This window comes from Elephantulus edwardii, unplaced genomic scaffold (assembly GCF_000299155.1).
Source record: "Elephantulus edwardii isolate Elephantulus edwardi_28Jun2011 unplaced genomic scaffold, EleEdw1.0 scaffold00066, whole genome shotgun sequence".
Classification (NCBI taxonomy): Eukaryota; Metazoa; Chordata; class Mammalia; order Macroscelidea; family Macroscelididae; genus Elephantulus; species Elephantulus edwardii.
This window is the reverse complement of record NW_006399816.1, coordinates 2798425-2819900: the sequence shown is the minus strand read 5'-3', so window position 1 is coordinate 2819900 and position 21476 is coordinate 2798425. Positions and strand designations below refer to the sequence as shown.

The following is a 21476-nucleotide window of genomic DNA, read 5'->3' as shown; positions in this document are numbered from 1 at the left end:
GAGATGGAATCCAAATCGAAGGGTATTTTCTTTGATCCTCTGCAGCAAATGCTACAAGTTCTCCCGGGTGTGCCATCTGCATAAGGTATGTTACTATAAAATCTGTCTGAACCTGATGCTATATTCTTCTTCAAAGAGTCCAGTTTCTCAAATAATTTGATTTATAGATTTAATGGGTATGGAGAAGAGATACAACTTTGACACACTCTTTTAATTTTAAACTACGTAGTGCTCCCTTGCTTTGCTCCACAATAGCCTCTTGGTCAAGCTATAGGTTCTGCATGAACATAATTAAGTATTCTGGGAAACAGAAGGTATTTATATTTGTTTAATGATGAAATATATCCCCTATATAAGATTTTAGAACAATCTCATCTAAACTTATGAAATGTAAACAAAATTTGCTAAAACTTTAGCAGATCATAATACAAACTGCCACATCAACTATACAGCACCTCCCCCACGCCATATATAAATATAGTTCTGAGTCCCAACATGTTCCTCCCACCCAGATTGATTGTCTTAACAGATGTCTAGTGATTAAGCAGATGTCTGTACCAGCTAGTTAGTTATCAAGTTACTAGTGTCAAGCTCTAAATTCACCCCTTTTTGTCTGCTCTGTGATTATGGAGCTTTCTCCTTTGTTAGTTCATAAAATGCTAAATCAGGCCATTAGAGGGAGCTGTAGGCAACTGGCTAGAGGAAATGGTTTGTCCTTCTAGTATGGTTCTAAGGCATCTTGTTATTCAGGTTCTTATAGACCAGACTTACACTCCTTGGTTAAATATTCTGTTTTGTTAAAACCCCACTTCTTCATTACATTTCTATTTAATATTCCTAGCATTTTTCTTTCCGAGTTTTACTTGGAATACAGTCAATCCAAATTGACTTCTTCTCTATAGCTTTCATAATTACTTAATAGCTATGTTTATGGCAATAGCTTTTTTTAATACTTTCATTTGATGTATTAATTCAGTCCCAGTCTTTCTTATGCATTTAAGGACTTTCTCTTGAGATCTTTATTTAGACATTTCCACGATTTAAAGAGGTTTCCAAGAGAATAAACATTTTCTTATCTATAAAATAACTTAATACTACATTATTCTAAAATGCTTTGAAAGCAGCAGAGATTTTGTAAAATATATAACCATAAATAAGATGTAGACAGAGTGAAAAAAAGTATTCTGTTAGGATATAATACTAAATGTTAAGTATGACATTTAGTATACTTTAATAAAAGCCTGTTTAAAATTAATTACTATTAACCAAATTACTGGGTCACGATGAACATTTGTTAAGTAATTATAAAAATAGCTAATACTTACTGGGAAGTTACTATGTGACAAAATTACCCTATACATTTCTATTTAACCCCCTTTTAAGGAGGAGGTAAATATTATTCCTATACTCTATACAGGAGAAAATTGAAGAAGGTCAAGTACCATTTTAACTACTACTACATGGAATATTCTGCAAATACCTGGGAGTATTCAGGCTCTCCAGAAGAATTCTGGTCATTCTGAAACAATTTCACAGCTTTAAGGTATGTTTCCATCGACTTTATTTTGGCTTTGTCAAAACCTAAAATGAAAATTAACAAAACCAAAAACGGCAGTAAAAATACTAGGAATCTTAAGAGTTTGAGGTATTATTTCAAAGAAGCCCAAGACACAAAAATTGCATGTTAAGCACTCAGAATATATTTCTTTACAAACTGCTGTTAATGTTGTGTTGGCTCTGATTCACAGAAGCAAACCCAGTCCAATCCTGTGTCAGCCTCACTATGTCTCCCTCTGCTTAAGCCCATCTTTGCAGTCACTGTGTCAACCTATTTCTTTGAAAGCTTTCTTCTTTGTTGTTGACCCTCGACTTTATAAATAAGTACTTTGTATTTTCCTCAAATACAGTATTAACTTTCCTGAAAATTCCTCCCTTTAATAATTATTTGATCACTGATATCATGAGCCAGTTCAATAAAACTCACCAAAAAAATCGCTGTATGAAAATAGTGAAAGTGAACCTAAATCCAAGCAATTAATTTTTTATAATAAAAAATGAAATCAAAGATTTATAAATGTAAGAATAAACAAATGTGGCAGACTGTATTTTCCTGTATGTTGTTGTGTTGTCAAGTGGCCTGCCAACTCATAGTGACCCTGTATATAACAGCTCTGAAGCCTACCCTATCCTGAGCCAGTATTCACATATATATTCCATCTCACATGTTCTTAGAATTCCACCAAGATGTGAAATTTACGTTATTCCTCTTGGATCTGAGTAGATATTTGTAACTGTCTTGATCAAGCAAATATATTAGAATGACACTGTGCAGCAACAATGAATGAATGAAAATCCAACTATGCTGTATGGAAACTTTTGTTAAATCACAATAAAAAAAAATTAAGAAAAAGAATGATGCTGTGTAAACTATGAAGTTAAATCATAAAAAGCAATGTAATTTTTACCTCGCACTTTTTCAGTATGCTTACCCTTTGAAAAGCCATCACGCTGTAAGAAAAGTCCAGCATACATGGACAGATCCTATAATGGTGCTATGGCTGAAAGCCCCATGTGAACACCCAGTTGATAATAAGCTCTAGCTAAATGTCAGTAAGTACAGTCTTGTCTTTTCTTTCAGTTATTTATTTTGAATCAGAGTTTGTAGATTATATGACTTTTTCATTCATAATACATTTTGTTTTATAACATTGTAATTACAGTTTCACAGATCATACATAAACATTTTATAACATTAATTATCATTGATTAATATTATTAATTATAATGTCTAATGGCAACCCCCCTTGGAGGGAGGAGTGGTATCCACTTCCATAAAAGCTTGACTCTGGAAACCCTATGAACCTGGAGAGAGAATGAAAGGCACCCAAGCGTCAAGGACTCTCCTTCATAGGGTCACTATGAGTCGCCTGAGACTCGACAGCACTTAACAACAACAACAACAACAACAACGACGACGTCAGTGATATGTGTGAGTAAGCCTTAATTCCAGGCCCTAGCTTTCAAGTTTTGGGGCTGATGGTACTGACATAAGGAGGCAGAGATAAACAGTTCCTACTAGGTGTTCTATCTGAATTACTGACCCACAGAAGCCATGAGGTAATCAATGTTAAAACTAGCTTAAAACTAGTTTAGATCATGTGTTAACAAAGCAACAAATTGCTAAAACATTAACTTAGATTTAATTTAAGGAATGCATATTTATAATCATTTGTCTCTTGGATGTTCAACAAACCAAAATCCAGACAACAAAAAGCTTTTCCCTTCAAGTTCCCAAGTCATGTATTTGTCATTTATTAATTCATTAACTTCTAACAATCTGCTAAAAACTCAACATGGATTAAATGAAGTATTCTTTTGTAAATTACAGTCTCATGAAATATTAACATTGTATTTTCAGGTATATCCTATTTTAAACAACATGGTGAATGTTTCCAATATTCAACCTATGAAAAGATTTGGAATCTGGAGCTTTATGGTGTTGCAAAGAAGACTATCTCATGGACTGTCAAAACAACAAACAAATCTGTCTTGGAGGAAATACAACCAAGTTGCAAAGATGATGAAACTCTATCTCATATACTTGGTTGTGTAGTCAGAAAAGGCCAGTCCTTGGGGAAAAACCATGATGGTAAAGGTCAGAGAGAGAGGAAGATTCTCAACAAAATCCACTGACATAGGATTATATTAGTGAGATCAAGCATGCCAGAGATGGTAAGGACCATAGGATAGGGCAAGATTTCTATCCGTTGTTCAGAGGGTCACTGAGAATTGTAGTTGACTTAATGGAATTATAACAACAGCTCTATGGTTCTTTTCACAAAAGCATGTGATTGTTGGGTCTTTAAGATAAAGCACACGTCTGATGTCTACTCCTGGGTATAGGAGAGGACAGCTGTGAATAAGTTCAGGATTGATTTGCTTTAAATTGCAGCCTCAGAACCCTAAGCTAAGTGAAGATATCCATTAAGGAAAAAGAGTGGGGTAAATATCAGTAGTTTTTGCATTATTGCTTTCAATAGCTATGAATGGGTCAGAGATCAAACCTTGATGACACAACACTACAGAGACATTGAAGGCAGTCTGAGAGCCATTACTTCAAAATAAGAGTTTCATGAAAATTTAATAACACGTAATAATAGAAACATTGACAATATATCACTTTAAATGATCTTAGAGCTTCTTACCTGTATGTTCTAAGTGTTTTAATGTCACATTGTCAACAGGGAAAAAGCTTAGGATAGCACCATATTCTGGACACATGTTTGCTATTGTAGTTCGATCAACTATAGATAATTGTGAAATTCCACTTCCAAAGAACTCAACAAACTTCCCAGCCACTCCTGCTTGCCTGAGGTGCTGGAAACAGGGATAAAGAGAAACACATACAAAATGAGCAATGATAAAACTGGCAAGCATTTCCTGGAAAAGGAAAAGAGATCCTTTACCGCTTTTATGAAAAATCAGCTTATCTGGGTTTTGTGGATATTTTAAGACAGTAAAAGAAAATGTTCAAATTTCAATGTTAACCAAGGCAAAAAAAAAAAAAAATCAAGATGGCTAAGGTTCACATTTTAACATGTCTGAAATAGGAGTAAACAATAGAATCTACATATCAATTTAGCTGGCAATTCTTTTTCCTCGTAATTCACAAAACAGTGCTTCCACTACTGAAGGCATTTCAGTTAATACTAATATACTGTGACAATATGGTATTAAATAAATAAAAACTGTATTTTGGTTATAAAAATTCTTTACATTTCAAACTCTTGAGTACTTGTATGCAGTATCATTAATTATAAATAATAAATTTAACTGTGGTAGCATTAATATGTGGTTTTAAACTTGATTCCTTCTAAAATAACTTTTCTTAGTTACTACCTCCTAACAAGTAACTACCCACCTTTTCGAAATTGTGCAATAGCCCCAGACTGGTATAGAAAGAAAGCTATGGAGGTAATTAAGAATGGCCAATCATCTCTGAATGATATTAAACTCCGTTACTGACAGTTTCTAGGTAGGAATCACATAACCCAAATTGTTTTTTTACAGATGTACAAACTCAAGCCTAAAGCAAACTTATTTCTTAGTAACTATAGCAATATTTTTGAGGAGAGAAATGGAGATGAGATTATAAAACCAAGTGCTGCTCTCACCAAATGAGATATTGCAGCAAGTGTCCTGGAAAATAATTCATAATCAATCTTACACAATAATCCTATAAAAGTCGTGAACTGTCTGTTCTTAAACCAAAAATATCCCCTGAAGTCCCCCCCCCCCCTTGCTATGTACAGAATCCGTTCTGAATGGCAAAGAAGATTGCCCCTTCTCCAGCATAGCATTTGGTGGATTCTAATTGCGTGCCTTTGGGATTGCAGTGAAAGAAGTTTTCTTAAAACCAAATGATATTTAATTTTTAGCTTAATTAATAATGTCTGCCTTGAGCACTGTGGTCTTTCAAGACCTCTATCTACATGAGATCAACTGATGACAACAACAACTAGAAAGATGACACTGGAACTTTGGAGGTCTGGAGCTCTCAGGATACTTTTTTACCGGGAGAGTGAGAATGGTGGCATAAACTGAAGACTGTACTGAATGTCATGGAATTGTACATGTTTAAACTGCTGAAAACACGTATGTTTGCTATGTATATTCTTAGCACTAACAAAGGAATTTAAAAAAAAATCACAAAAATAGGACCTTAAAATAAAGGGGGGAAAAAAGAATAAACAAAGAACAGATTAAATATTTTAATCAGTAAGTCAAAATGCCAAAAACATAGATGACAAAATTCTTAAGGGAAAATCACAGCCAAAGGAATGTTAAAAAGCAGCATTAATTCTTAGGATGTCAAAGAACTGACTGCTCTAAAAACATAATGGGATGTTTTTCCTTTAGGAATACTTTGCACTTCTTAATTTAACTTCTTTATCTTTTGGTACTATGTACTACATCAATCACTTCTCTGTCAAATTTTTTTCCTATTAAGGAAGAAAGGATCAATACTGACTGCTAGTAAAGCTATTCCTACCATTTTATTACCCTACAGTGTATTCAGCCAACCTCCAGCAAAAAAATGTGGAGATTCGGGGACTCAAATTGGGATTCAATGTGGAACATTTCCCAGGTTTTTCATTTAAGAAAAAAATAGTACTGAAATCATTACAATTAAGTTAATGAGAATCAGAAATTTAAGATCAACAGCTACTAACTACTATTTATAAAGAAATCCATGAATATATGACCTGAAAGTATGAAATAGTTGTAGTACTTTAAAGAAATGTTAAAATAGCCAGTACCAAAATTTGAGGTCAAATTTTCTCATTTTATTTTTTGAAAGCATTATCTAACGCAATAATGGTTTCTAAATGACAAATGACTCAACTAAATATTAGGATGAGTATATTTAAACTTTTGGTAAATAGGATAGACTTTATTCATGGAACCAGCAAAGCATTTATTGACATAATAAGGTATTATGGTTAAAAGCATGAACACAAGAACCTGTCTTGGGAGTTCTACAACTATTCAGCCTTATGACCTTTGGTTAAATCGTCCACCTTTCAGTGTCTCAATTATTTCAGAATTAAAATGAAGATATACCAGTAGCTATGTCATAAGCCTGTATCGAGAAGTAAACTAGTTAATATATGTCAAGTATATGTACTGTTGGGCTCTGAGGATGTAGTAAGAACTAAAATTCTACTCTTGTGGGGCATCGAACTTAAATAAAAATAGTGTCTACAATATCATATAGTTAACTACAACTTTAACTTACCTTTGTAATACCAAGAACAACATCTATGGATGTAACAAAGGGATTTGATGACCCAGTTATCTCACATCCAACCACCTCTGGTAAAGTAAGAGAAACCGGCAGACCCAGCATAACTGCTTCTGTTTCAATGCCACCAACCCCTAGAATAAGAAGACAAATCCATTAGTACAGTATATTTAAAGACAATTCATCTTTGTTAATTCTCAATTTCTAGGAGTTGCATGAGCTTGTCCTAAACAGTAATTTACACAAAGTCACTACACTGATATTATTATGTGGATACTGAAACCAAGTTTTCTCACTTCTCCACTCAGGAATCGTAAAAATGGGTTTTTAACTTTATATTAAACTCAAGGGTACAAACACTGCACCTGCTGCTCTGTGGGAGAAAAGATTTGGAAATCTATAGATTATAGCCTAGGAAACCCTTTAGAGCTGTTCTACTCTGCTTTATAGTTGTTGTTGTTATGTGCCGTCGAGTCGCTTGTGACTCATAGAGACCCTATGTACAAGAGCTCTAAGCTCTGCTCTGTCCTGTGCCAATTTCACTGTCTCCAACACACTCATCCTGATTGCCCTAGTCACCGAATCAAACCATCTCCCAGAGGGCCTTCCTCTCCTGCGCTGTCCTTCCACCCTCCCAAGCATGATGGCCCTCTCCAAGGACCGTTCCCTCCTTACAACATGACCAAAGTATCTCAGAATCCTTGCCTCCAAGGAGCAGCCCAGTTTAACCCTCTCCAGGATGAATCTGTTTGTTTTCTTAGCAGTCCATGGCACTCTCAGCACTCTTCTCCAACACCAAAGCTCAAAACCTTCAATTCTCCTTCTATCCTCCCTGGTCATTGTCCAGCTCTCTGACACATAACAAGTGATTACAAAGACCATGCACTGTACCAGATGCACCTTAGTCTCCAGAGACACATAATTGCTCCTGAGCACTTTAGAGAGGTCCCTAACAGCAGACTTTCCCATCGCAATACATCTTATTTCCCGGCTGCTGGTGCCAAGAGTGTTGATCGTGGAGCCAAGCAGACTAAAGCTGTAAACAATCTCAATCTCTTCACCATCTATCCTGATGCTGCCAATTGGTCCAGTGGTGAGAATCTTTGTCTTCTTGACACTAAGCCTCAATCCATATTGAAGGCTGCAGTCCCTGACCCTCAGCAGCAAGCACTTCAGGTCCTCAGTTTCAGCAAGCAGGTTTGTCTCATCTGCATAATGCAGATTGTTGATAGATCTTTCACTAATCCTGATACCACATTTCTCCTCATAGAGCCCAGCCTCTCGGATGATCTGTTCTGCATACAGGTTGAAAAGGTATGGAGATAGGACATATCCCTAGCATACGCCCTTCCCAATTTTGAACCATGCAGTGTTTCCTTGCTCTGTTCTGACGACTGCCTCTTGGTTCAAGCGTAAGTTTCGCACTAGCACAATCAAGTGTTCTGGGATTCCCATGGTCCACAAAGTCAAATGGCTTTGCATAATCAATGAAGCACAGATAGATATTCCTCTGGTAGTCCCTGCTTTCAGCCAAGATCTATCTAACTTTAGCTACAATATCCTTAGTACCACGACCCCTTCTAAACACAGCCTGGACTTCTGGCAGTTCTCTGCTGATATGCGGTTGCAGTCGTTTTTGCATAATCTTCAGCAGAATCTTGCTTGCATGTGAAATCAACTATATTGTTCTACAGTTTCCACACTTTCTTTGGAATGGGAACAAATATAGTTCTCTTCCAGTCAGCTGGCCAAGTGGCTGTTCTCCAGATTTCTTGACATAACTTGGTGAGCACATCCAGGGCAGCATCTGTTAGTTAAAATATCAATTCGTATACCATCTGTTCCTGGGGCCTTATTTTTTGCTATTTATTTCAAAGCAGCTTGAACTTCTTCCTTCATCACCATAGGCTCTTGCTCATATGTTGTTTCATTAAATTCTTTTGTGTCTGCTAATTCCTTTCGATACAATGACTCAGTATGTTCTTTTGATACGTCCTAGACCATTTAATACTCTGCCTAAAGCATTCTTGATTATAGCAACTAGAGGTATGAATTTGTCCTTCAGTTCCTTGAGCTTACGAAATGCTGAGCAGAGTATAATCAACTGGTGGCACAGTATAAGGAACTGTGCTGCCAACCTAAAAGCAGGTAGTTTGAATCTAGCAGCTGCTCCAAGGGAGAAAGATGTATAGTCTTCTGTGCAATTTATAGTCTCTGAAAACCTGCTAGAGGGTTAGCTATGAGGTGGTTCTGAATTAACAATATATAACACCATGTGTCTATGTAATGGTACACAACAATAAATAAGTTTTTCCCCCTTTCTTGTTATGTACTGTCAAATTGGATCTGACTAGCACAGGAGGAGATTGCCCCTCCTTCTCCAGCAGAGCGTGTGGTGGATCTGAATTGCACGCCTAGACTTCCAGAGTTCCCTTTTAATAATAAACACTTACTGATTATGTCCTACATAAGGCACTAAAACATAAAGCAAACCAGGAGAGTCCTATGAGGTATCACCTCACCCGAATAAGAATAGAAAAATTTAACAGAAAAACAAACAACAAATGCTGGCGAGGTTGTGGGGAAACTGGAACCCGTATTCACTGTTGGTGGGAGTGTAAAATGGTTCAACCACTATAGAAGGCAGTATGGAGCTTTCTCAAAAAAGTTGCATACAGAAATACCATTTGACCTAGCAATTCCACTACTGGGAATATACCCTGAAAAGACCATAACCGCCAACAAGCAGATATACACACGCCCATGTTTACTGTGGCTTTGTTCACAATAACAAAGAGTAGGAAACAATCTAAATGCCCATCAACAAACGAATGGCTAGAGAAGCTCTGGTATAGTCACACAATGGAATACTATGCTGCAATGAAAAACAAGGAACTCATGAAATATTCAAAATAGATGACCCTTGAGGACATTATGCTGAGTGAAATATCTCAAGTCACAAAAGGATAAATACTGCACAGTGCCACTGTTGTAAAACGGGACCGACATTGGGGTTTGGGGGAGACTGAGAAAGATGGGATAAATTATGCATACTGCATTAAAACAGATGAGAGAGAGAACTGTTTAAAAGGGATATATGATTAGGTATTATTGTCATGACAGGAGTCCAGAGTGAAGGCTGCATAGTGGAATGGACTTGGGGGGAGGGATTGTATAACAATGAAAGAATTTTTCTTTTACTTTTCAAAGAGAAGAGAGAACTGGGGGGATGGAGGGGTGGGCAGGGAGAAAAGGGCAACAAAGTCTGTAAATTTTCATTAAAATTAATATGAATAGTATTTTTTTAAAAAAAGAAATGAATAACCACACCATCACAGACATTGTTGTTGTCAGGCCCTGTCAAGTCAAGTACAACTCATAGTGACTCTATGAACAGCTGACCTAATCCTGTGCCATCCTCATCATCTCTAACACACCAGAGCCCATGGCTGAAGTCACAGTGTCAATCCATCTCATTGGGGGTCTTCCTCTCTTTTGCTGACCTTCCATCTTTCCATGCAGGAAGCCCCTTTCCATGGAATAGCCTTGCTTAACTACAATGTACAAAGTATCAAAGATGAAGCTTCACCATCTTTGCTAACAAGAAGCACTCTGGCTATACTTTTTCTAAGGCATAATTGTTTGGGGTTTTTCTGGCAGTCCATGGGATATTCAGTACTCTTCTCTAGCACCACAACTCAAAGGTATCAATTCTTCTGTCATCCTTATTCATTGTCCAGCTTTTAGATACATCACAAGTGACTGAAAAGGCCATTGTCTAAATGAGGCACTCCTTAGTTTTCAAACTGACATCATGGCTTTTCAGCATTCTGGAGAGGTCTCTGAGAGCACACTTGTCCAATATAATACATCTCCTGAGTTCCTGTCTGCTGGTACCAAGTGTGCTGATTATTGATCCAAGCAAGATGAAATCATTGACAGCATCAATCCTTTTTCCATTTATCATAATCATTATCATCACATCATCATATCCAATGCAATCAGTGGGCGTATGGTATTGGCCAAGTCTGCCATCAAAGACTCTCCAGAATGGTGAGGAACAATGACATCAGTTTGAAGACTAAAGTGCGCTGATTCAGACCATGGTCTTTTCTATCACCTGCTATGCATCAGAAGGCTGGCAATGAGTAAGGATGACAGAAGATGAATTGATGCCTTTTGAGTTGTGGTGTTGGAGAAGAATACTGACTCTTCTGGACTGCCAAAAGAACAAAGAAGTATGTCTTCGGAAAAGTGCAGCCAGAGTGCTCCTTGGATGCAAAGACGACGAAACTTCACCTTTCATACTTTTTAACACGAAGCTGGACATTATCATTACCAGCCCCAAAATTACAGTTGACACTAGGCAAGTATTTTTCATATATCTTTTCTTTTATTACATGGTTTATAAAGACTGAAGGATTTTTCATTCCCTACCATCCATTATCATAAATGAGAAGAGTCTCAAAAAAAAGGCTATAAGGATCTACTATTTATATCCTCTAATGTATTCTCACATTCCAGCCCCAAATTAAGTATAATCATTTACTTACCCCATCCCAGAATCCCCAAACCATTGACCATGGTTATATGTGAATCTGTGCCAATGACACTGTCTGGAAAGAGGAAGTCTTTGTCTTCAAAAACCACTCTTGACAAATATTCTAGGTTTACTTGATGTGCCATTCCAGTTTCAGGTGGGATTACAGCCACATTCTTAAAAACTCTTGAGCTCCACTATATTTGGTTTAGATTTAAGAAATACAAAGTTTAGAACATTACATGGATTATACTTCTAAGATATAAATACTGACACTAAAAATGTTTCTGTCAATGTTAAATATGATCAATGACAAGTTTAAAGTGCAGATACTAAGAATAAATTTATTCATTTCAAAGATCACGAAAATAAAAATGAATTTTGCTTAAGAAAAATGTTCAAACACTTCAAGTAAAAAATGGCTCAAATGTGCTCCAAGGGATGAGAAGAAGAAAGGGCTCAAAGTTCAAGGTTCCCTAAGCTCATGTGCGCATGTAAACTAGTGCCATTCTGGTCTTCTTTACTATTATAAACACTGGTATTTCCACTAAGATTTTATATAGGAAAACAAAAGTGCTCTATTGCTATAAAATTCTTAAAAGTGACTGGGCAAAAGATATACAAATTATACCTATTAATATTTTAAATAAGTCTCTACACAAAACTTCCCCCAAAATTATATTTATACCTTGAAAAATTGAAGCCTCTCTCGATTTCTGCCAAATTCTACTTCTTGATTTTTTAACACTGTATCAGGTCTAAAAGGAAAAAGAGTTGTGATTAAATTATTACAGGAAAAACTCAGCTTCTATCTAAGTCTTTTTTTATGTATGTACATATAAACATGCAAAAAAATAAAAATCCTTGCAAGAGCAGAAGTCTGTGGACATATCTTAAATACTGTCAAGTTGGAACCGACCCACAGCTGAACCTCCAGTGGGGTTTTGGAGGCAGTTAAACTACTGAAAAGAGACTATATTTTTTTAAGAACAATAGAGAATACATATACTATCCAACACAGCAGAAAAAACATGAAGGCAGTGATGGAACAGGAAAAGAGGAAAAAAGAAGGGAACTAAATGTGATTTCTTTAACTAAATGCACCCTAGTTAATAAATACTAACAAAAACAATTTCATACTCAGGCACTGGTTGCAAATGAAAAGGACACAGGATGGGTGTGTTCTCAATCTGTGAGGAAAATTTCCCTGAGTTTCGGCCCAGTTCTCCAGAATCACACGATCCTCGGCATGTGGTCTGGCCTCTGCAGGGAAGCTTCTTCGGCTGCACTTTAAGTGGAGAGAGCTTTCCTGCCTTCTGCAGGTCACCGCCTCCAGGATTTGGAGCATTTTGTATTGCACTATCATTTCAAAGAAGGAAACAAAAAACATTTAAAAATGACAAATTTTAGCTTTTCAGAAAACACACACTAGCAAAGTTACGTGGAAGTAACTGACTTCATGTGAAAAGGCTAATAAATAATTCAATTTTGAGTGTCAAAAGCAAACCTGATTAAAAATACTAGGTAACTTCTAATTATAGAGATGAACAGATTTTACTCAATAACATAGTTTCATATATGTTAGTAATAACTTAAATAATTTTTGTCAAGCACTGAAATAGATTCCCTCCATCTAACAATTTTTAAAAAGTTAACACCCACAGCTTTAATCTAGAGACAAAATCTCTCATTTGAAGCAAGGAAATTCCCCATCTTTATCCACTGGTGCATTCCTTACTCAATATTGTATTGACAAGTGAAATCCCATTAAACTTGGTAAATTTGGAAAAAACCCAAAAACAAATAAAACTCTAATTTGTAATAAATTACAATCTCTGGTGGCCTAGTGGATAAGGAGTTGTGCTGCCAAGGTGGGCAGTTTAAATTCACCAGTTTCTCTGCAGGACAAAGCTAGACTATCTCCTCGTGTGAAATGTATAGCTTCTGAAAACTCTCTGGAGGGTCAGCTATGGGCCAGTTCCAAACTGATAGCAATGAGAGAGACAGGGGACTGAATATGAATGTGCAAGAGAGCTGGCACATGACAACGGAAACTATCTTCTCCAGTTTGGGTAAGAAAAAAAAAAAGAGGTCTTAAAAATATGAGAAACTTATTTCAGTGGAAGGGAAATAATGCTCTAGTGGGTTCTATGTTTTCAATCATCAATAAATTAAAGACATTGACAGCTGAATCATTCTCTTTGGAAGGTAAGCAGAGTGGAAAAAATGAGACTGGCTGTTCTTCTCTTGCAGAGTTGTTAGTGGATTCAAACTTTCGAGACCCTTGGCCCTGTGGTTGTCAGCACAACAAAATATGGACTATACCACCAGAGTTCCTAATTCAGACTAATTATAAAAAATTTCTTCAATTCATAAACATTTTATCAATTTTTCTTTTATTAAATACAGGGTATGTAACACTTGCAAAAATGATCTTCTTTCCCTTTAAACTATATACTTCCATATAACTATACAGCTACCACTTAACTTGCGTAACTGTTTTTAGAAGTATCCGCAAAGAAGTACCATTTACTGAAGTCAATTTGTAAAGAATGGTCAACTGTGAGATCTGTCGGACAGGCAGGATGGACTTTGTTAGGATCTCCTCCAAGGGTTTTCACTGCCTCCCTCATAGCAGCAAAATCCACCATCGCTGGTATTCCACTACAAAATAAAGAATGATTCAATTACAGTTTCAACTATTGTTTTATATATACTAAGAAATGATTAACAAGTATTTATTTGCTTTTATATTTAAAAGTATTCCATTTTTAGTTTCCATTCATTTGGTAATATACTAGTCAATATCAGATACATCTAATATAATGAGAATATGAAACATTATCTGAGAACTAGAGTTATAAGGGGAAAGACAGGCAAAAAATAACATAAGACATGATTAACCAAGGAATAAGAGGACTAGGACTTCAAGAGAACAGTCTCTGGAATCTTTTCTTGTCTTGTTACCACCAGGTCAGTGAATAGGATGACAGAAGAATCAAGGCCTCTGAATTGTGGTGTAGGAGAAGAGTACTGAATATCCCATGGAATGCCAAAAGAACAAAGAGCTATGTCTTGGACAAAGTGTGGTTGGAATGCTCCTTGGGGACAAGGATAGTGAAACTTAATCTCACATACTTTGGGCATGTTCCTTGGAAAGGGACATCATGCTTGGGAAAGTGGAGGATAAGCAGGAGAGGAAGATTCTCAATGAAGGAGAATGACAAAGTGATGGCTGCAATGGGCTTTGTGTATGTCAAGAGATGATGAAGATGGCATAGCATAGGACAAGGTTCAAACCTGTTGTTCACAGGGTCTCTATAATCATACTTAATAATTATTGGCAAACAACAACAGTCTCTTCTCACTTGGAGCCTTCTTGGAATTCTCAAAGCTATCCACAATAGTGCCTGCCATTTTCCATCCAAATACAAAGCAAGCCATTTACCAAAGGCCTTCAATGTGTGGTGTTAGCCCAAAAGTTGGTGGCTTTTTTTAAAGCCATTTCAGGTAGCCAGCCACTTCTGGTCTCCAGTTACCTTAACTACAGGCACATGGTCTTGCAAATCATCAACAGCTGTGGGGCGAGGATAAGCAAAAGAGTGCTTCCCACACTGTAGCAAGCCTTGAGGCAAACAAGAGGCAAGACCCTGGTGAGAGCATCTCCTAATGGTGGAGACTGTGGCACTGCTGTGGACACACAGTGGGAAGGTGTGACCTGAGGCTTCTAGCATTTGGGCTGGCCACAGTTAAGGGTTTGGCTGTTCTTGCTGGATGTTCAAAGAAAAAGCTGACTTGTTAACTGCTCTGATACAAACCTTGCTGGATGACTTGGACTTGACGGATGAACTGAAACTGGAGCCTGGACTTATTGAGGATTGTGCCTTGGAACTGTCAGACTAAAGCCTCGACTTGGGTATTTTGAGATATTCTTTGCCTCCCCTACTCACTTCCCTAATAAAGGCCATTCTCAGTACCAGAACTGTGAGTCTCTGAGTCAGCAATGAAGAAACAAACTCTTATGGCTACTGTGACTCTAGAGGTACCATGGGGCTGGGCTATGGGCTCTTTATCTTCCTTCTACTCACTCTGGGGTGGTGAGGAGCTGTGTTATTCTCTACCCCTCTGGCCCTTTCAGAGACACTCACCGTCCTGTGTCTCTATGGCCTGTTTTCTTCTCTTTAGACAAATGTATACAAGTTCAAAGAAGAAATCATTCCTACTCTGAAGCAAATTGACTTTCTGATCGTGCAGAGTCTTTTTTAGCATATGGTAGAGTTTAGATTTTAAGTGTGATGAAAGGAGTGGAATGATATGATCTAGTTAACAGTTTTACCAAATTGTCCTAACTGTTGCACAGACAATAGACTATAAATCACAAAATGTAGAAGTGGTACTATCAGTTAAAAGATTAATGCAACTATAATTCAGAGAAGAGAAAAAAGGTAGTTAGAAGCAAGGTGACAGAAGATGGTTAATTAGTATTGGGATTCATAGCCAAATTTACAAACTACAACCAAGCAAAATTTGTGGATAAGCTATACAATTTGAAGCAAAAGATAGGAATCAAGGATGATGCTTAGATTGCTGGCTTCAACAAACAGGAAAATAATGGAGCTATTTACCATGATGGAGACAATTTAGAAAGGCCAGATGTGGTAGAGGTGGGGAATCAAATTTCTGCATATGTTGAGTTTGAGAATACTATTTGTTTCATGGAGATAAGTTGGCAGCTAAGCAAAAGCAATTTGATAATAAATGATTTGGAAACAGAATGTCTATTTTTCTCATGTTCCTTGAAACATTAGACAATAGAAAATGGTAGAAAACAGCCCAAGTGTCCATCAAACAAATGACGAGATAAAGAAACCATGGCAAATTCATACAATGGGAGTACTAGATAACAATGAAAATACAGAATTCACCAAACGGATAGTATGGGCGCATCTAGATGACATTATACTAAGAGGAAAAGGACAAATACTGCATATGACTATTATCATATAAAAAGTTTATTATACATAGGTAGATTTATTCTTGCATGGCTACCAGGGATAGATAGGAGGGAAAAGGGAGTAAAAGTTAGACAATAAGAAAGCAAGAGAACTGTCCATCAGTTAGCCTGAATATTATAAATGGAACATTTTGAACATTCATTTAAGAAAACATAAAACTCCCACTCACGTGAAATCTTGAAGAAGAACACGAGCAGGAAAAAAGGACACTTCAACATTGCTTTGTTTGGTTTTCCAGTCTAAAATGTTCATAACATCTTCCTTCTTCATTAAAAAACCATCACAATTTCGTACAGCAGCTTCCAACAAGACCCGTATTGAGTAAGGCAGAGCATCTGATTCAAGAGAAAACACTATTATTAAAAGAATAGTCATAAATATATACCTAAAAAAAAGTTAGAAGACAAAGATGAATTTTTATTTTCCAGTTTTAAAGAAAATAATTTTTTAGTCCAGTAAACATCAAACATCATTCATATTAACATCAAACTTTCTATAACTTTGATTTTCACACATATAAGCCCAAAGTCTGGGAAAATCAATGATAAAAACCTTCCTGTAAGAAGCTGTGCTGATTGGGTACATCAGACTATAACCACAATAAATACATACTTGAGATTGGGAAAAAACAAAAATACAGAAAAGCACAGAATATTATAATTAAATCCAATAATAATCACATCCCCTTGTTATTGCAAAAGTGGTTGACTGGTAAAGGTTTTTTTAGCATATTGAAAAAAATGTCTATAAATAATGGTTCAAATTAAAAATAATTTGGGATGTTCAGGTTAGTAAAACTCATGTCTTGAAAAATGTTCCATATTCTTGATTACCAGTTTATGAATGTATCATATAAAGAGACTTTAGTATTTCAAAAACTGCAATTGTTTTTATATCAGATTTTATATATTTATAGCACATACAAGTATTTCTTGGGATGAAGAGAAGACAATCAGTCTTCTATCAGAAGACTGCTTAAATAAATCATGGTACATCTACCAGCACAGCAGGTTACTATGGATAAAGGAGCAAAGATAGCTAAGGAATCTAATCTCTAGACTATTACATTATGTGAAAAATTAGTACAAAATAGTTTACTATCTTTTATGTAAGACAAGTAGTTAATATAAATATAAAACCATATTCTCAAAATGAAACAATGAAAAGATAAACGGAAAAACTGGTTTATATCACACACTTAGTTTGGCTATACTGACAATCCACTGTCAGTCATCCATACACTTTCTTTCAAAATTATGCTTTCTTTTCCCCCTCTTTGCTTTTATGGGTTTATAACCTTTTTTCTTTACCATGTTACTAGATTTTTAGGAGAGTGGCGATAACTGCTAATGCCTGGTGGGATTAAAATATTTTGGTAACCACCTTTTGATTAATGGCCCATCATATTGCCCACCATGAAATCATCACATAGGGGTAATGAGAAGAATATTATCACAAGAGATTAATCTCCTATGTTTTCTGGATTAACAACCACAACAATTTTATAAACCTATAAAAACAAAGAAATAGGGAGAAAGAAAATGTGTTGATGACTGACAATGGGTTGAAGAGACCAGAGCAGAGAAAGAGGAAATATAAAATGCTTACATCAGGGAAACACAACCAGAAATGACTACTATGAGTTAGAATAAGCTCTGATTTCCTTTATTTCTTTTATTCTATAATTTTTTTAAAGGAGTATTAGGAGCTAGAAAACAATGGAACAATTACTTCATATTCTGAGTGAAATACTGCCCAGTCCAGAAATTTATACACCAGCAAACTGTAATTTAAACATGCAAGGTCTAAAATTTTACTTCCCAGACATCCTTCTAAAGAAGCTATTATAGAATATAATCTATAAAACAAGTGTCAAATAGGAAAATCATAGAATCTTGGGTAATGAAGTGTTCAACACAGATGGCAACAGAGATTCTCCCCAGTGAGTGGCCGTCTACACAATTGGCTGCCTTTAGCCCTAGACCAGAAGAACTAGATGCTGTCTGGCTTCTACTTCTGACTCTTCTATTCATGGATCCTGACAGAATGGGAGGAACATGTAAACAAAATCTCAAATTCTGTTACTAAAAAAAAAAGGTAGCAATAAATCAGGCCTATTGGGCTGCCTGAGCCTGGAGGACTCCCTTACAATCCTGAGATACTGTATTCTTGAACCTTACATCCAAAACCAAAATTAACCCTGAGGTCATAACAAATGGGATCAAAAAATGTACTATGTAAATAAATTTTTTTCAGTACTGTGCTCCTTTAAAAAAAAAATCACCCGAACGAGACAAAATGGTCAACTATCATCTAACAAAAAGATGAGACTGTAAGAGGACAGGAAACAGTAATGGAAACAGAACAAGTGGTACAGAATTTATGAGAATGCCACAAATTGTAAAGAATGCAACCAACGTCACTTAACAACTTAAATAGAAACAGTTGAATTAGAATTTAAACTGCTGTGTAAACTTTCCCCAGAAACACATTGTTTTTAAAACCAAAAATATTTCTCCCTATAGCTGTGCATAAGACTACAATGCAAGTAATCTGCAATGGAACAGAAAGAGGGGCTGTATCACCAGGAGTGACTTTGCCAAGAAAAAGAAACACAATTAAAAAGCTATGTTATCTGATTTATTTACACTGGGAAGAGTTTGAGGATAATTACCGAAAAGGGCACAGACAATTAGGCAAGCAAATAAAGACAATTATGAATTTCAGGAAAATGTAAGTTACATGAAAAATTAGATAAAACCAGAGTTCCTCTAAGAGTGGGCAGAGAATAAGCAAAGTAATAATAAATATAAATACCAAACACTGATTTAACAAAAAAACTTTACAATAGCTATATGATGGAGGAGGGAGTTCTGGTGGCCTAGTTCTAAGAAACTGCACTACAATCCCAAAGGCATGCAGTTTTTATCCATCAGCTCGTCTGCAGGAGAAGCATTGGCAAACTCCTCCTGTGCAATTTACTGTTGCTAAAAATCTGGATTGGTATGAGAAATAGCTGCAAAAAAGGAGAGTCTAAGAAGTAATGATTACTAAGTAACCCAGTATCCTGAAAGAGGCCGTGGAACAGAGAAAGGACATTAAATTAAGAAATCAGAATAAAGTTTGACCTTTACAAAATAATACTAACATATTAAATAATATTGATCCTTTAATTGTCATAAATGCACCCTATTAATCTAATATGTGAATTATTCAAATAATGTTTTCAATAAAAATAAAGTCTCCAAAAAAAAAAAAAGAAAAAAAAAATCTGGATTGTCAGTTATGGATGGGTTCAGACTTGACAGCATACAACAACATAAAGGAAGAAGGATGGAATTCTGTGATGTAATTTGCAGTAAACTGTGCTGCTAATCCAAGTAATCTGCCTCTCTGGTGGTTTGAATCCATCAACGGCTCAGCAGGAGAAATGACAGGCAATCTCCTGTGCAATTTATGGTCTCAAAACACCAATGAAGACCACAACAAGATAAAGGTCAATAATCCAATAGAAAAACACCAAAGACGACATTCAGATCGCCAAGAAGCACATGAAGAAATGTTCAAAATCCCCAGCTCTAAGAGAGATGCAAGTTTAAACAACTATGAATTTAAAAGAACAGCAAGCAACAAATGCTGGCGGGGCTGTGGAGAAACTGGAAACCTTATTCACTGTTGGTGGGAGTCAACACATGGTGCAACTACTGTGGAAGGCAGTATGGCGCTTTCTCAAAAAGTTGCAAACAGATATACCATTTGAATCAGCAATTCCACTACTGGGAATATACCCCAAAGAAACCATAACTGACATCCAAGCAGATATATGCACACCCTTGTTTATTGTGGCTTTGTTCACAATAGCAAGGAGTTGGAAACAACCTAAGTGCCCATCAACAAACGAATGGATAGAGAAGCTATGGTACAGTCACACAGTGGAATACTTCGCTGCATTGAAAAAAAAAAAGGAAACCATGCAATATTATTCAAAATGGGTGACCATGGAGGACATTATGCTGAGTAAGTATCTCAGTCACAAAAGGACAAATACTGCATGGTGCCACTGTTCTAAAACAGGACTGACCTCGGGGTTGGGAGAGACTGAGATAGATGGCTTAAATAATGTATACATACTGCATTTAAAAAGATGAGGGAGAAAACTTTAAAAGGGATATGTGATTAGGTATTTTTGTAATGACAGGAGTCTAGAGCGAAGGCTACATGGTGGAATGGAACTGGAGGAGGGTTTGTAAAACAATGAAAGAATTCTTCTTTTACTTTTCCAAAAGGGTAGTGTACTAGGGGGAGGGTTGGGAGGGGAGAAAAGTGCAACAATGAATAAATGGAAATACAAAGTCTCTGTAAATTTTTACTGAAATTAATAATAAATTTAAATAAATTAAAAAAAAACACAAAACAATGAAGGGTCAGCTATGAGTCAGTTCCGACTTGACAGCAATGAGTTAGAGAGGAAGGAAGGAGCTGTGACAGTAGTGTGGGTGAAAACATTTGGGTGTCAGCTGAAAGGTTCAAATCCATTTGCTACTCTGTGGGGAAAAAAATAAGGCAGTTTTATTTCTGTGAAGTAGTATAGCCTTGGAAAAACTGTGGGCAATTCTATTTATCCTATAGGGTTGTTATGACTCAGCATCAACTCAGTAGCAGCGAGCTTGTGGGGTCTTTTTGTCTGTTTTGTTTAGAATACTAGGAAAAGGAGCATGACACATCTTTTGTTTTAGGGGGAAAGAAAATGTTAAATTCTCATTCTACAAAGTTGAAATTCAGTAAAGTCTGAAATTGAAAAAGAGCAATAAAAGCAAGGCTACTTAATAATGTAGAAGAAATTGTCAGAGGAAATAGCCAGGAAATTTGAAAATAGCATGTTATTGGGGGTAGAAATTGCATGTAGTGCACAGGTCTTGTTTTGGTCTTAACCAAAATATTAGTTTTAGTGGGTAGGGGTTTGGTTTTGTTTTGGGGTTTTTTTACAATTATCTGGTAAGAGTACTATGAGAAAAACTAATCCCAAGTGTTAACTGAGCATTTTGTCATTAAGAAGTATTAGTTATATTGAGTGGAAAAAAAGACAACTTCAATAGGTTACATATCACATGATTTC

General features: G+C 36.2%; 1 protein-coding gene across 1 annotated transcript in view; it reads right to left on the bottom strand.

Annotated features, from left to right (window-relative positions):
* Positions 1 to 21476, bottom strand: part of IREB2 (iron-responsive element binding protein 2) — a 63623-nt gene that overhangs the window by 18055 nt on the left and 24092 nt on the right. Inside the window, exons 3-10 of the mRNA XM_006888267.1 lie at positions 16530 to 16695; positions 13872 to 14009; positions 12486 to 12704; positions 12034 to 12103; positions 11359 to 11542; positions 6800 to 6939; positions 4206 to 4377; positions 1481 to 1581 (exon numbers count right to left, since the gene is read on the bottom strand). Coding sequence (XP_006888329.1) covers positions 1481 to 1581; positions 4206 to 4377; positions 6800 to 6939; positions 11359 to 11542; positions 12034 to 12103; positions 12486 to 12704; positions 13872 to 14009; positions 16530 to 16695 — 1190 coding nt within the window. The remainder of the gene's footprint in view (positions 1 to 1480; positions 1582 to 4205; positions 4378 to 6799; positions 6940 to 11358; positions 11543 to 12033; positions 12104 to 12485; positions 12705 to 13871; positions 14010 to 16529; positions 16696 to 21476) is intronic.